This window comes from Chiloscyllium plagiosum, chromosome 6 (assembly GCF_004010195.1).
Source record: "Chiloscyllium plagiosum isolate BGI_BamShark_2017 chromosome 6, ASM401019v2, whole genome shotgun sequence".
Taxonomy (NCBI): domain Eukaryota; kingdom Metazoa; phylum Chordata; class Chondrichthyes; order Orectolobiformes; family Hemiscylliidae; genus Chiloscyllium; species Chiloscyllium plagiosum.
The window spans coordinates 86,262,973-86,275,321 of record NC_057715.1 but is presented as its reverse complement, the minus strand read 5'-3'; the positions used below and the strand labels follow the sequence as shown (position 1 = coordinate 86,275,321).

General features: G+C 41.5%; 1 protein-coding gene across 1 annotated transcript in view; it reads right to left on the bottom strand.

The window, feature by feature from the left end:
• Nucleotides 1-12,349, bottom strand: part of LOC122551062 (protein furry homolog) — a 286,326-nt gene that overhangs the window by 123,180 nt on the left and 150,797 nt on the right. The window contains exons 14-16 of the mRNA XM_043692704.1: nt 11,406-11,492; nt 9,558-9,729; nt 6,854-6,986 (exon numbers count right to left, since the gene is read on the bottom strand). Of these exons, the coding sequence (XP_043548639.1) occupies nt 6,854-6,986; nt 9,558-9,729; nt 11,406-11,492 (392 nt within the window). The remainder of the gene's footprint in view (nt 1-6,853; nt 6,987-9,557; nt 9,730-11,405; nt 11,493-12,349) is intronic.

Below are 12,349 nucleotides of genomic sequence, written 5' to 3'. Positions count from 1 at the left end.
AGGGGCAACGTTTTCACGCAGGGGGTGGTATGTGTATGGAATGAGCTGCAAGAGGATGTGGTGGAGGCTGGTACAACTGCAACATTTAAGAGGCATTTGGATGGGTATATGAATAGGAAGGGTTTGGAGGGATATGGGCTGGGTGCTGGCAAGTGGGACTAGATCGGGTTGGGATATCTGGTCGGCATGGACGGGTTGGACCGAAGGGTCTGTTTCCATGCTGTATATCTCTATGACTCTATAACTCTGGTCACCTTTCTACAGAAAGGATGTTACAGAGTCATAAAGATATACAGCATGGAAACAGACCCTTCGGTCCAACCCGTCAATGCCGACCAGATAACCCAACTCGATCTAGTCCCACCTGCCAGTACCCAGCCCATATCACTCCAAACCCTTCCTATTCATATAGCCATCCAGATGCCTTTAAATGTTGCTATTGTACAAGCCTCCACCACTTCCTCTGGCAGCTCATTCCATACACGTACCACCTTCTTCGTGATTTCAGAGCCTGAATGAAATCACCTAAAAGCCTCCTTCTGTTCCAAAGGAAACAAGCACAAAGAATCTCATCATTCCACCAAAACTAAAGTTCAGACCATCACCTTGCATCTCTCCCCTTGAACCCCTCTAAGGTGATCATATCATTCCAGGTGTTAAACTTGAGAGGGTACAGAAAAGATTTACAAGGATCTTGTTGTTGGGACTGGAGGGTTTGAAGTATAAGGAGAGGTTGAAAAGGCAGGGAGGCTGAAGGGTAACTTTATAGAGGTTTATAAAATCATGAGGGGCATGGATAAGGTGAATAGCCAAGGTCTTTTTCCTAGGGTGGAGAATCCAAAACTAGAGGGCACATGTTTAAGGTGAGAGGAGAAAAATTTAAATAGGACCCGATGAGTGCAAGGAAGACCTGCCAGAGGAAGTGGTAGAGGCGGGTACAATTACAACATTTAAAAGGCATCTGGATGGGTATATGAATAGAAAGTGTTTAGACGGATATGGGCCAAATGCTGGCATATGGGCCTAGGTCAGATTGGGATGTCTGGTTGGTATGAATGAGTTAGAATGAAGGGTCCAGGTTTCTCAAGCAATCAAGCAGGCTGGCACCTCAAATCTATCAAAGGAAGGACATATAGGTTAGAGGACACTTCAGAGGTTCCAGAATGGCTGAACTGTTTGTTGATTTCTGTAGCTTCGGTAAATACAGAAATGGGAAGGAAGTCTAGGAAGGCAAGTTCCTGGGACTCTCATGAGGAGAGCTTGCTAGGAGATCTGACAGTCTTGAAGTAAGGGGATATTTATGTGGGGTAGAAATTCAAGGTAGCTTGGAGAGATGTGACTGAGGAAGCGATCAGCAAGGGTGGTCTTTCTAACCCTGATAAAAGTGCACAAAAAGGACCATGGCCTCCAGAAGGCAGGACAGGCAAATAACATAGAGATTTAAACACCTGACTTTCCCATTTTTATCCTACATGACATTCCACAGTGACTAAATAAAGAACTGAATAAGCTGTACCCATGCCACAGTGAAGATTAATCGTGATTGCAGATCAAGGTAACCAGTAGCTCAATGGCCTGCAGATTAGATCAACAAATCCTAAAGTAAGCATGGTCATGATAAGGCATATGACGCAACACCATTTTTCAAGGTTTAACCCTGCCTAATCTTGAATCTACTTCCCCTTGGCTACTAAATGTCTTCACATCTGAAATGCTGCCTCCGATTTTTCCAGCGTCATGGAGACTTCTCATTTTTTTTCCAACTGGTACTTCTACCCAGAAATGGAAGACACCCCCATCCCAACAACCCCAGCTCCACCAGCAATGTAGACAGATCCTATTTTTACCAACAGGGGAAAGAGAACGTGCTGAGATTCACTGATGGAGGAAACCATAGCCTGAGGCTTCATTTGTTCTCAATTCCAATGAGTTCAAATGTATCCCATATTTACTGGAGCAAGGTCTGTTTCTTGCGGCTTGTAACATGCAATTACTTATAAATGCACAGAAAAGCTGGATAAGGTTTGTGGACTGTCGTTATTTACATCCCCAGTTCTTTACATTTCAAAAAAGCAATGTGTTTTTTGACATAATCCTAAGAGAATATTATTTCTATTGATAGCTTCCACGATCAATGACTGTAGCACTGGGGAAGCAGGAAGGCCCTAAATTTTAGTTTTATTGAGGGATATGAATGCAAGTTCTGCAATTTATAAGAGATTAAGACATTTAAGGGATTTTAATGCATTAAATGGAATGTTATCAATTAGACTGATTTTATTATATAATAAAGCCTATTATAGATAATTCAAACTATATTTTCCTTCATGTGACATGAATCCTGGAGCCTAACCAGTGTCGATACTGAGTAACTGGCATGGAGGATACAAGTTCAAAGTTTGCACATTCTCCCTATGTCTATGTGGTTTCCTCTGGGTGCTCCAGTTTCTTCCCACAGTCCAAAGATGTGCAGCTTAGGTTGATTGGCCATGCTAAATTACCCATAGTGTTCAGGGATGTGCAGGCTAGGTGGGTTAGCCATGGGAAATGTAGGGTTACAGAGATAGGGTGGGTCTGGAAGGGATGACCTTCAGTGAGTCAATGTGGACTCAAAGGGGCTGAATGGCCTGCTTCCAAACTGTAGGAATTCTATGATCTTTCAAAGTATAATGGGTGAGGGTCTTGGAAATACATGATTTGATAGTGGGGGATACAGGTTGGCATTGATGAGACCATGGAATCTGGGTGAGACGGGATGAGAGGTGAGGGCTCGAGATCCAATTATTCCCAGCACATCTGGGACCAAGTCCAGAGCAATAAGTTGGACCTTTTACCAAACATGTCTCAGTACTTAGAAGCCCCTGTGGCCAACTCTAACCTGTCCTGGAGTGGTGGAGTGACATTCAGTGCACACCAGCCCTTTTGAATGAAGCTCCTGTTATTTGGACATTTTCCTGAGGTGGATGCAATGAGCCTGAAATTTCTGGACTCTGCGCTTTCACCTAAGAAGAAAATACGTGGGCCACTAATTCAATTTCTCTCCCTAAGGATGCTGCCTGACCTGCTAAGTGTTTGTTGTATATCATTGTGGCTCGAACAAGATGCACTTGTTATAGGATTAAATAACATAAACACTGGAAATACTCTTTGGCTGAATTTTCAAGATGGGGGGAGATTTGCGTATTGCTTATTCCTCCTTCCCCACTTAGTAAAAGTCATGTGATCAATAACCATAGCAATAACACACTTATAGGATGATTTATATCACCCAGTGGAAAATAAGCACATCTCTAGAGACAAAGGGGATAATGATCATACTGCCATCTGTTAGCGCTTCTAATAGAAGAATTAGTAGTACAAACATCTCAAGAATTGATTATCAAGATAGTGGCAAAGTAGCAGAGCTGTGTGGGTTTTTTAGCCTGGGACTCATCCGCTCCCATCTGCTTTTGTTCTTTTTGATTCTGCTCTTTTTCTTTATATTCTTTTGTTTTCTCATTTGTTTTTTTTTCTTTGTGGTTTTTTGCGGCAGTTTAATTGGTGGCATTGGCTCGGCAGGGAGAACGCACGAATGGTGGCGTCTCCTGGCAACTGAAGGCAGCAGTGGCAAAGCTCCTCCTGTGATCAGAAGCAACTCACTTTTCAAGATGGCGGCACCAATAAGGTGACATTGGGACTTTTGGCGAGGTGGTGGCAGACGGTTGTGGTAAGCCCAGAACAGGGACTCCTGGCATTATCAGGTGTGCAGCAGTAGGCCCGGAGGAGGGGACTCCTGATTATGGGGCAAGTGTGGGTCCTGCCATTGGTGGTGGCGCCAGCAAAGTGGGCCCTTTGACGACGAAGTGGCACCTGAAGAGTGGTGACTTCTATGTTGGTGGGTCTGGTATAGGTGGCGATGTGAAGGGGTGGAGACACAGGTGTCATTAGCAAGCCGGCTGAGGGCTCAGAGTTCAGGACGGAGGCGGCAGAACAAAGATAGACTCTCTTCCAGTTATATCTTTTTATTCTTTTATTTATATTCTTAAGATATTCAAAATGGCACCAGACTGTGGCAACAGTTGAAGGTCTTCACCATATTTTACTGTATTATTTACTGTAAAATGCAACTGACAATAACTCATTAACTTCAATATAATTCAATGCTTAAATGCATTGCATTGCAATGATGATGGTCTTGAGATGAGCATATCTGCTACTTCCTTTTAACATTCTATGTCCTGTTAATTTCAATATCATGCTATTTTCTATTTCAAGCACTAACACATGCCTTATAAACCTTCTAATCTGCATCTGAAACAATGACCTCAATTTTTACAATGACGGAGAGGGTCTCTGGCTTAACCAAACTGGTCCTGCTTCAAACCTAGCACCCACCATTTGTGGAGGTGGAAAAATGGGAAGGTTTACACATCTATAATTCAGAAGGCAACTGTTCATGTAAAAGTGCAGTTGCCTTCAATTGGTACATACTGCTGCAATTGACAGTTGTTAGTACAGGAATACTTCAAGATGTGCTGCCAATCAAATGGGCTGCTTTGTTCTGCATCTCATGAAGGATGATGGAGTTTCAACAAGGCAAGTCATAGAGTCATAGAGTCATAGAGTCCATGCCAACCAAAATGTATGTCCACGCTAACTCCATTTCCCTGCACTTGGCCCATATCCTTCTAATCTTTTCCCATGCATGTATTTGTCGAAAAGCCTTTTAAATGTTGTTAATGTACCCGCTTCAACCACTTGCGCTGGCAGCTCATTCCATATACATACCACCTTCTGTGTAAAAAAACATTGCCCCTCTGGTTCCCTTTTATTCTTTCCTCTCTAACCTTAAATTGATACCCTCTAGTCCTCGATTCCCCTACCCTGGAAAAAAAATTGAGTGCATTCCCTCTATCCATGCCTCTCATGATCTTACTCACATCTATAAGGTCTCCTCTCCGTCCCCTAAGCTTGAAAGAAAAAAAAGTCCTGGCTTGTTCAACCTCTCCCAATAACTCAGACCATTGAGTCCAGGCAAAGTGCCTGTAAATTTCTTCTGCACTTTCTCCAGTTTAACAACATTCTTCCTAGAGCAAGGTGACCAAAACTGAACACAATACTCTAAGTGCGGCCTCACCAACGTTCTGTATAACTGCAACTTAACTTCCCGATTTCAATACTCAATGCCCTGATTGACGAAGGCCAGTGTGCCAAAAGCCTTCTTCACTGCCCTGTCTACCTGTGACTCCACTTTCAGGGAACTGTGAACCTGAACTCCAAGGTCTCTCTGTTCTACACTCCTTAAGGCCCTAGCATTCACCATGCAAACACTATCTTGATTTGACTTTCCAAAATGCAAAACCTCACACTTATCTATAAGACACTCCAATTGCCATTTCTCAGCCCATTTCCCCAGCTGATCATAGTCCTGCTGCAATTTCTGATAACCTCCCTTATTGTCCACGATGCCGCCTATTTCAGTGTTAATCATGCCTTGTACATTCTCATCCAAATTACTGATATAGATAACAAACAACAATGGGCCCAGCACCGACCCCTGAGGCACTCCACTAGTCACAGGCCTCCAGTCCGACAAACATCCTTCCACTATTACCCTCCGTTCCCTACCATCAAGCCAATTGTGTATCCAATTTGCCAGCTCCCCCTAGATTCCATGCGATCTAACCTTCCAACTGGAACCTTATCAAAAGCCTTAGTGAAATCTACGTAGACTATGCCTACCACATTGCCCTCGTCATTCTTCCTGGTCACTTCATCAAAGAAGTCTAACAAATTTGTGAGGCATGACCTCCCATGCACAAAGCCAAGCTGACGACTCCTAATCAAACCCTTTCTTTCCAATAGCAAGTAAATCTTATCCCTCAGTAACTTCTCAAGTAACTTGCCCACACAAATGTTAGGCTTATTGGTCTATAGTTCCCAGGTTTTTCGTTGCAAGTGGGAGTGTTCCTGATTTGGGCCTTGATGACAGCAGTCAAGCTTTAGGTAGTCAGGAGGTAAGTTACTTGCTGCAGGATTTCCAGCCTCCAACCTCCCAACTAGTGAATTCCTCAGCAGACAATTACAACTTTACTTTGTTTCATCGTATTCTGGATCTTAATGTCTGCCATGTTGTTATACTCGTTGAGTTGGCCTGGAGAGGATAAGGACAAACAGAAGTTGATGGAAGGCATGTGTTGCCAGGAGTTTGCACTAAATTTACCTATGTCTTATATAGGGCCATGCAGGGTATGTGGAAGGACATTAATTGGGATAATGGTTAAATATTCCCACGATGGTTAAGTTAGCAATGAGGTTAGCTAACTCGTCAGCTTGGCTTTGTGCATGGGAGGTCATGCCTCACAAATTTGGGGCCATGCAGGGTATGTGGAAGGACATTAATTGGGATAATGGTTAAATATTCCCACGATGGTTAAGTTAGCAATGGTGAGGATGAGAAGATTGCTCCAGCTTACATAAAAAAGACAATGTGTAAGATCACTGAGGTTAGCCTTTCAAACATCCAGCTTCTGCACCTAATACCTGTTATGGCTGCCTCCATACATCTCTAATGTAGTGGGCCTGCCTCTTGTTAACACAGCAATCCCCCCACCTCCCAATATTAAAAATAAAATTAGAAATCAGGCACTTTCTCCTAAATTTGATATTGTGGAATTGGGATTTTTTCTGACTCAGGAGCAAAAATACAGGCCTGAGAATATTTATACAAATAACTTGACAACAGTAGTTGAGCACTGCTAGTATATTTGCCTTTCTGAAAAGATTGGAACTGATGTGCACAGCTGCATAGAACAGCTCCAACCTTTCACATCAACTCAAAACTGAATTCTGCATTAATTATTTGCATGCTTACGTGATCATGTCTTCAGGCTCTTTGTTCAATATTTGCGTATTGGTCAACATCATACAACGACCAACTTCTTTGTCAAGGTGCCTTAAGATGCTATCTAGTGCTTTTCTTAGTTGTGGGTAGTACAAAGATATTCCTGTTGAGTTAAGGGCAAAATCTAACTTTAGAATAGTTTTGACAGATTTTGCTAACTTAAAGCATTGACCCTGAATTTTCTTACAACCTGCAGTACCATCACCATTATTACATCATTATACTAATAAAATCAAAAATATTTATTTTATATTTCAACAGAGTCATGGGTTGCTGGGTTTGTCAACAATCTGGTACACCTGGAGGCAATAGAAAAGAAGGGTGATGGAAATGTTGCTGATTTGGCATTGTTTAGTGGTCTTGGTGTAACATCCAGTGCATATCTCACCCAGCAGTATAAGTAACATTCCAGGATGATACACGAGCTCTCAGGTTCAGAAGTTGGTTCCTCTTATCTTCCATGTATTTCAGGAAGAGTTTGCTAGTCTTCTTATATTAAATTTGGTGCAATTTTTAAAAATAAATTATGTACTGTTCATGAGCATTCTTTCTAAAATATGTTCCTGCTGTTCCCTACCATCAATTTCCATCTATACTTAATCTATGCTCATTTGCATTAATCACCTAAATCACTGGAATCAGAGAGCCTAAATTCAATACTGTTGAACCCTGTTTCTCATGCATGAAATGGGCTCAATGGCAATGCAGATGCTTACATTTAATTTGCTCAATTATGCCATTGCTAAATTGTTGTGATTGTGAGCCTAGGTCCCTTTTCAATGTTTGGCACATTTCAAATCTGAACTCTTCAATTTGTTAAGACAAAACAAAGCTTGCAATGGTTAACTAGTAGTCTTTCAAGTTGAGTTCAGTTTACTACGACGTGGTGTTACCTTGATACTCTCTGCACAGGACCCTTCTCAAAAAGAGGCCCTAAAATCTTTCACAACTTTTTTTTTAATGGAGACTTTCCTTCTGACTCCATATAGCAACTATATTGACTGCTGGCTTGCCCTTCAACTTTCTTCCTCTTTGCCCCCTGTCCTTGAGATTAGCTAAAATTGATTACATGCAACTGGCTGGAGGATTGGGGTTGGCTTGCCCAAGTTATGATGGTAAAGCAGGAGGACAAACTTTTTCCAGCTCTTTATCTCCATTTTCTCACCATGATATTGAGTGGTTACTGGAATCACATCAATTTGGATTGCAATAAATATAAGTTCTAATCTGTTTTAATAATCTTGTTCTTATTTTTTACAATGCTACTATCAAATTTGCAATCTCATCTATTTCTATGGAAAAAGCCCAAATCCTTGAATTTTGTATTTGGGTATATTAGGCAGCTTGCTGGTGAACCTGCATTGTATTCTCAATGTTATTTTAACATTATTCCCACAGTATGGATCCCACATCTGCACAATGAATGTGAAATTTAATGCAAATACCACTTCCTTGTTTGCTTCCTTCCCTCACACCCCTAGGTCCTGTCCTGTTTGGGCTGTTTCCAACACAGCCGACTTGTTTTCAAACATTTACACTTCTCGTTCACATTGCCTAGCTGTTATCTCTCTCTCGGCTGATCATCAGCAAGCTCTTTATGTGTCTATTCCTTTTCTCTCTCTCTGGGGACTATCTTAACATAGTCTATTCTCTTCTCAATTAACGGCAGGTGGCACGAGGTGACACAGTGGTTCAGTGATTTGCACTGTTATATCACAGTGCCAGAGACCTAGGTTAAATTCCAGCTTCAGACAACTGTCTGTGTGGAGTTTGCACATTCTCCCTGTGTCTGTGTGGGTTTCCTCTGGGTGCTCCAGTTTCCTCCCACAGTGCAAAGACGTGCAGATTAGGTGAATTGGCCATACTAAATTGTCCATAATGTTCAGGGATATGTAGGTTAGGTGCATTAGTCAGGGGTAAATGTAGAGTAATAGAGTAAGGGAATGGGCCTGAGTGGGTTACTCCTCGGAGGGTCAGTGTGAACCTTTTGGGCTGAAGGGCCTGTTTCGACACTATAGCGTCTTCAGTATAAATTCTACCCCAGCTATTTTCAATTCTAACAAAGGGTCACTGGGCTCAAAATATTAACAGTGTTCTCTCCCAGACCTGTTATGTTTCTCCAATACACTGAAACAAAAACAAAATCTAGTTATTTGTGTATTGACTCTTCCTCTCATTGGTCGGTGCAGTATACTAGAGATTGGCTGGTCCCTTCTGTCCTACTTAGGAATGCATCTCCTAGATTCAATTCCATCCACTACATTAATTGTGGCCTTAGTATTTTTAAAACAGATTCACAATTAAATGTCAATTTTTAACATTTTCATTTTAAACTAAATCTTACATTCACTGACACTGACTTCCATTTGCTATATGCTTTTTTTTCAGATCAGAAACTATCAATATCCCTTTGCAACTTAATTTGGTACTCAGAATTATTCTATTTATCATGCTTCTGACTTTGGCATCATCTACAAAATTGGAAGTTTCTCTAGTTCCACATCCAAACACATAACTTTATAGTGGCTGTTGTCTATATGCATAAAGTATTTCAGAATCCAAGAGGTAGAATTTTATTTTAAAATTCCAACATGGTTCTCTTAATCTCTCACTGTAAGGAATTCTATCCTATCACAGTTTAAAAAAAAATGTGTATTAACAACTTAAGACTGACCTATCATTTTTGCTTCTTCTTCGGTCAAGGTTTTACTCAAATAAGTCTTCTTCACTCTGAGTGTGTTTCCAGAAGGGAGTACAGCTCCTGTGTTAGGCATTGGAGGCTCCCCATCCTTCTGTTGCAGGTTGTCAGCAATCACAAGGAAAGCTCTCAAACCAATATTCATTCTCTGTGAAGCATTGAAACATATTGCAGAAGTACACTTGGCAATATTTTGGCATGAAACAATGACTTTCCTTCATTCATATAGATTGGGGTTAAAATTAAACACATTACTATACATATATATGACAATCCACTTATTGGGCTATTAAATCAAAATGTCATGACCTATTTTATATTAAAGATTTCCTTGTTTTCAAAACAATTTAATCATAATTTATTGAGGTTCTGTTCGCCGAGCTGGGAATTTGTTTGCAGACGTTTCGTCCCCTGTCAAGGTGACATCCTCAGTGCTTGGGAGCCTCTTGTGAAGCGCTTCTGTGATCTTTCCTCCAGCATTTATAGTGGTTTGAATCTGTCGCTTCTGGTTGTCAGTTCCAGCTGTCCATTGCAGTGGCCGGTATATTGGGTCCAGATCGATGTGCTTATTGATTGAATCTGTGGATGAGTGCCATGCCTCTAGGAATTCCCTGGCTGTTCTCTGTTTGGCTTGTCCTATAATAGTAGTGTTGTCCCAGTCGAAATCATGTTGCTTGTCATCTGCATGTGTGGCTACTAAGGATAGCTGGTCGTGTCGTTTCGTGGCTAGTTGGTGTTCATTGATGCGGATCGTTAGCTGTCTTCCTGTTTGTCTTATGTAGTATTTTGTGCAGTCCTTGCATGGGATTTTGTACACTACATTGGTTTTACTCATGCTGGGTATCGGGTCCTTCGTTCTGGTGAGTTGTTGTCTGAGAGTGGTTGTTGGTTTGTGTGCTGTTATGAGTCCTAGTGGTTGCAGTAGTCTGGCTGTCAGTTCGGAAATGCTCTTGATGTATGGTAACATGGCTAGTCCTTTGGGTTGGGGCATGTCCTCGTTCAGTTGTCTTTCTCTTAGGCATCTGTTGATGAAATTGCAGGGGTATCTGTTTTTGGTGAATACATTGCAGTACACCAGAAGTGCAAAAAGAGGAAGAAGAACACCTATACAGTGTGTTGTGGCCCTTTTGAACAGTGTCTTGATGCAACTTCTTTTGTGTGTGTTGGGGTGGTTGCTTTCATAGTTCAGGACTTGGTCTGTGTGAGTGGCTTTCCTGTATACCTTTGTGGTGAATTCAATAAGCACATCGATCTGGACCCAATATACCGGCCACTACAACGGACAGCTGGAACTGACAACCGGAAGCAAGAGATTCAAACCACTACAAATGCCGGAGGAAAGATAACAGAAGCGCTTCACAGGAGGCTCCCAAGCACTGAGGATGTCACCTTGACAGGGGACGAAACGTCTGCAACACAAATTCCCAGCTCGGCGAATAGAACCACAACAACGAGCACCCGAGCTACAAATCTTCTCACAAACTTTAATCATAATTTAAATAGTAAAACACACTTTTGCACGAGATTTAGCAGTAAACCAGAGCAGATAGTTGCTGCTGCTGCAATTGGTTATGGGTATAAGGGTCTGATATTGCCACACAGTCTCAATTAGTCTCAGTAAGTTTTTAGCTTCTTTCAATGGTAGCAAGCTGGTAAACAGTGTTGTTCATTAGTTTAGAGTTTACTGTATATTGTAACTAAACAATTTTTTTGTGATTAAGTTTGAAATTACTGGTTAAAAAGAACTTTTTCTATAATAATACAATTATCCAAAAAAAATTCTTAAATTAAGACAAGAATATTTTGGAAGAAAACAATAAATACCTCAGGATTCAGACTGAAGGTCTTTGGTGACTTTCCAACACTAAGAAGGTCAAATATGATTTCTTTCATAGCAAAATCTAATCGCTCCTGATAAGTGAAAAATATTTCTTAAAATTACTATAATATTGAACATATTTAGCAATTTTATACAGAAACACTGAAAATATTCAAAATTTACAAAGAAAACATGAATATATGAAAAAAAATAAAAGAACTGTGGATGCTGAAAATCAGAAACAAAAATCAGAAATTGTCGGAAAAGCTCAGTAGGCAGGTCTGGCAGCATCTGTGGAGAGAGGTCAGAGTTTGCGTTTTGTGATCCTTCCTGAGAACTGATGGTAGCTAGGAAAATGTTTTTTATGCATAAGATGGGTGGGGTGGAGGGGGTTAGGAGTAAATTATAGGTAGAGATAGAACCCAAAAAGAAAAACAGTTGGACAGACAAAGGAGTGGATAGTGATCAGGCTAGGAGACTGAATAACTGCTAATTGGTACTGTTAGTGGTTTACAATGGTCTGTGTGTAATAGCAGACGATGTGATAACAAGGTCTGGTGTGTGGGAGTTAGGGTAAGGGCATGGGAAAGGTCAAGCCAAAAATTGTTGAACTCGATATTGAGTCCAGAAGTCTGTTGAGTTCCCAAATGGAAAATGAGGTGATGTTCTTCCAGCTTGTGCTGTGCTTCACTGGAACACTGCAGCAGGCTGAGACAGAATTGCTGACTAGGGAACAAGGTTAGGCAGCATCCAAGGAACAGGAGAATCGACGTTTTGGGCATAAGCCCTTCTTCAGGAATGAGGAAAGTGTGCCCAGTAGGCTAAGATAAAAGGTAGGGAGGAGGGACTTGGGGGAGGGGCGTTGGAAATGCGATAGGTGGAAGGAGGTCAAGGTGAGGGTGATAGGCTGGAGTGGGGTGGGGGCGGAGAGGTCAGGAAGAAGATTGCA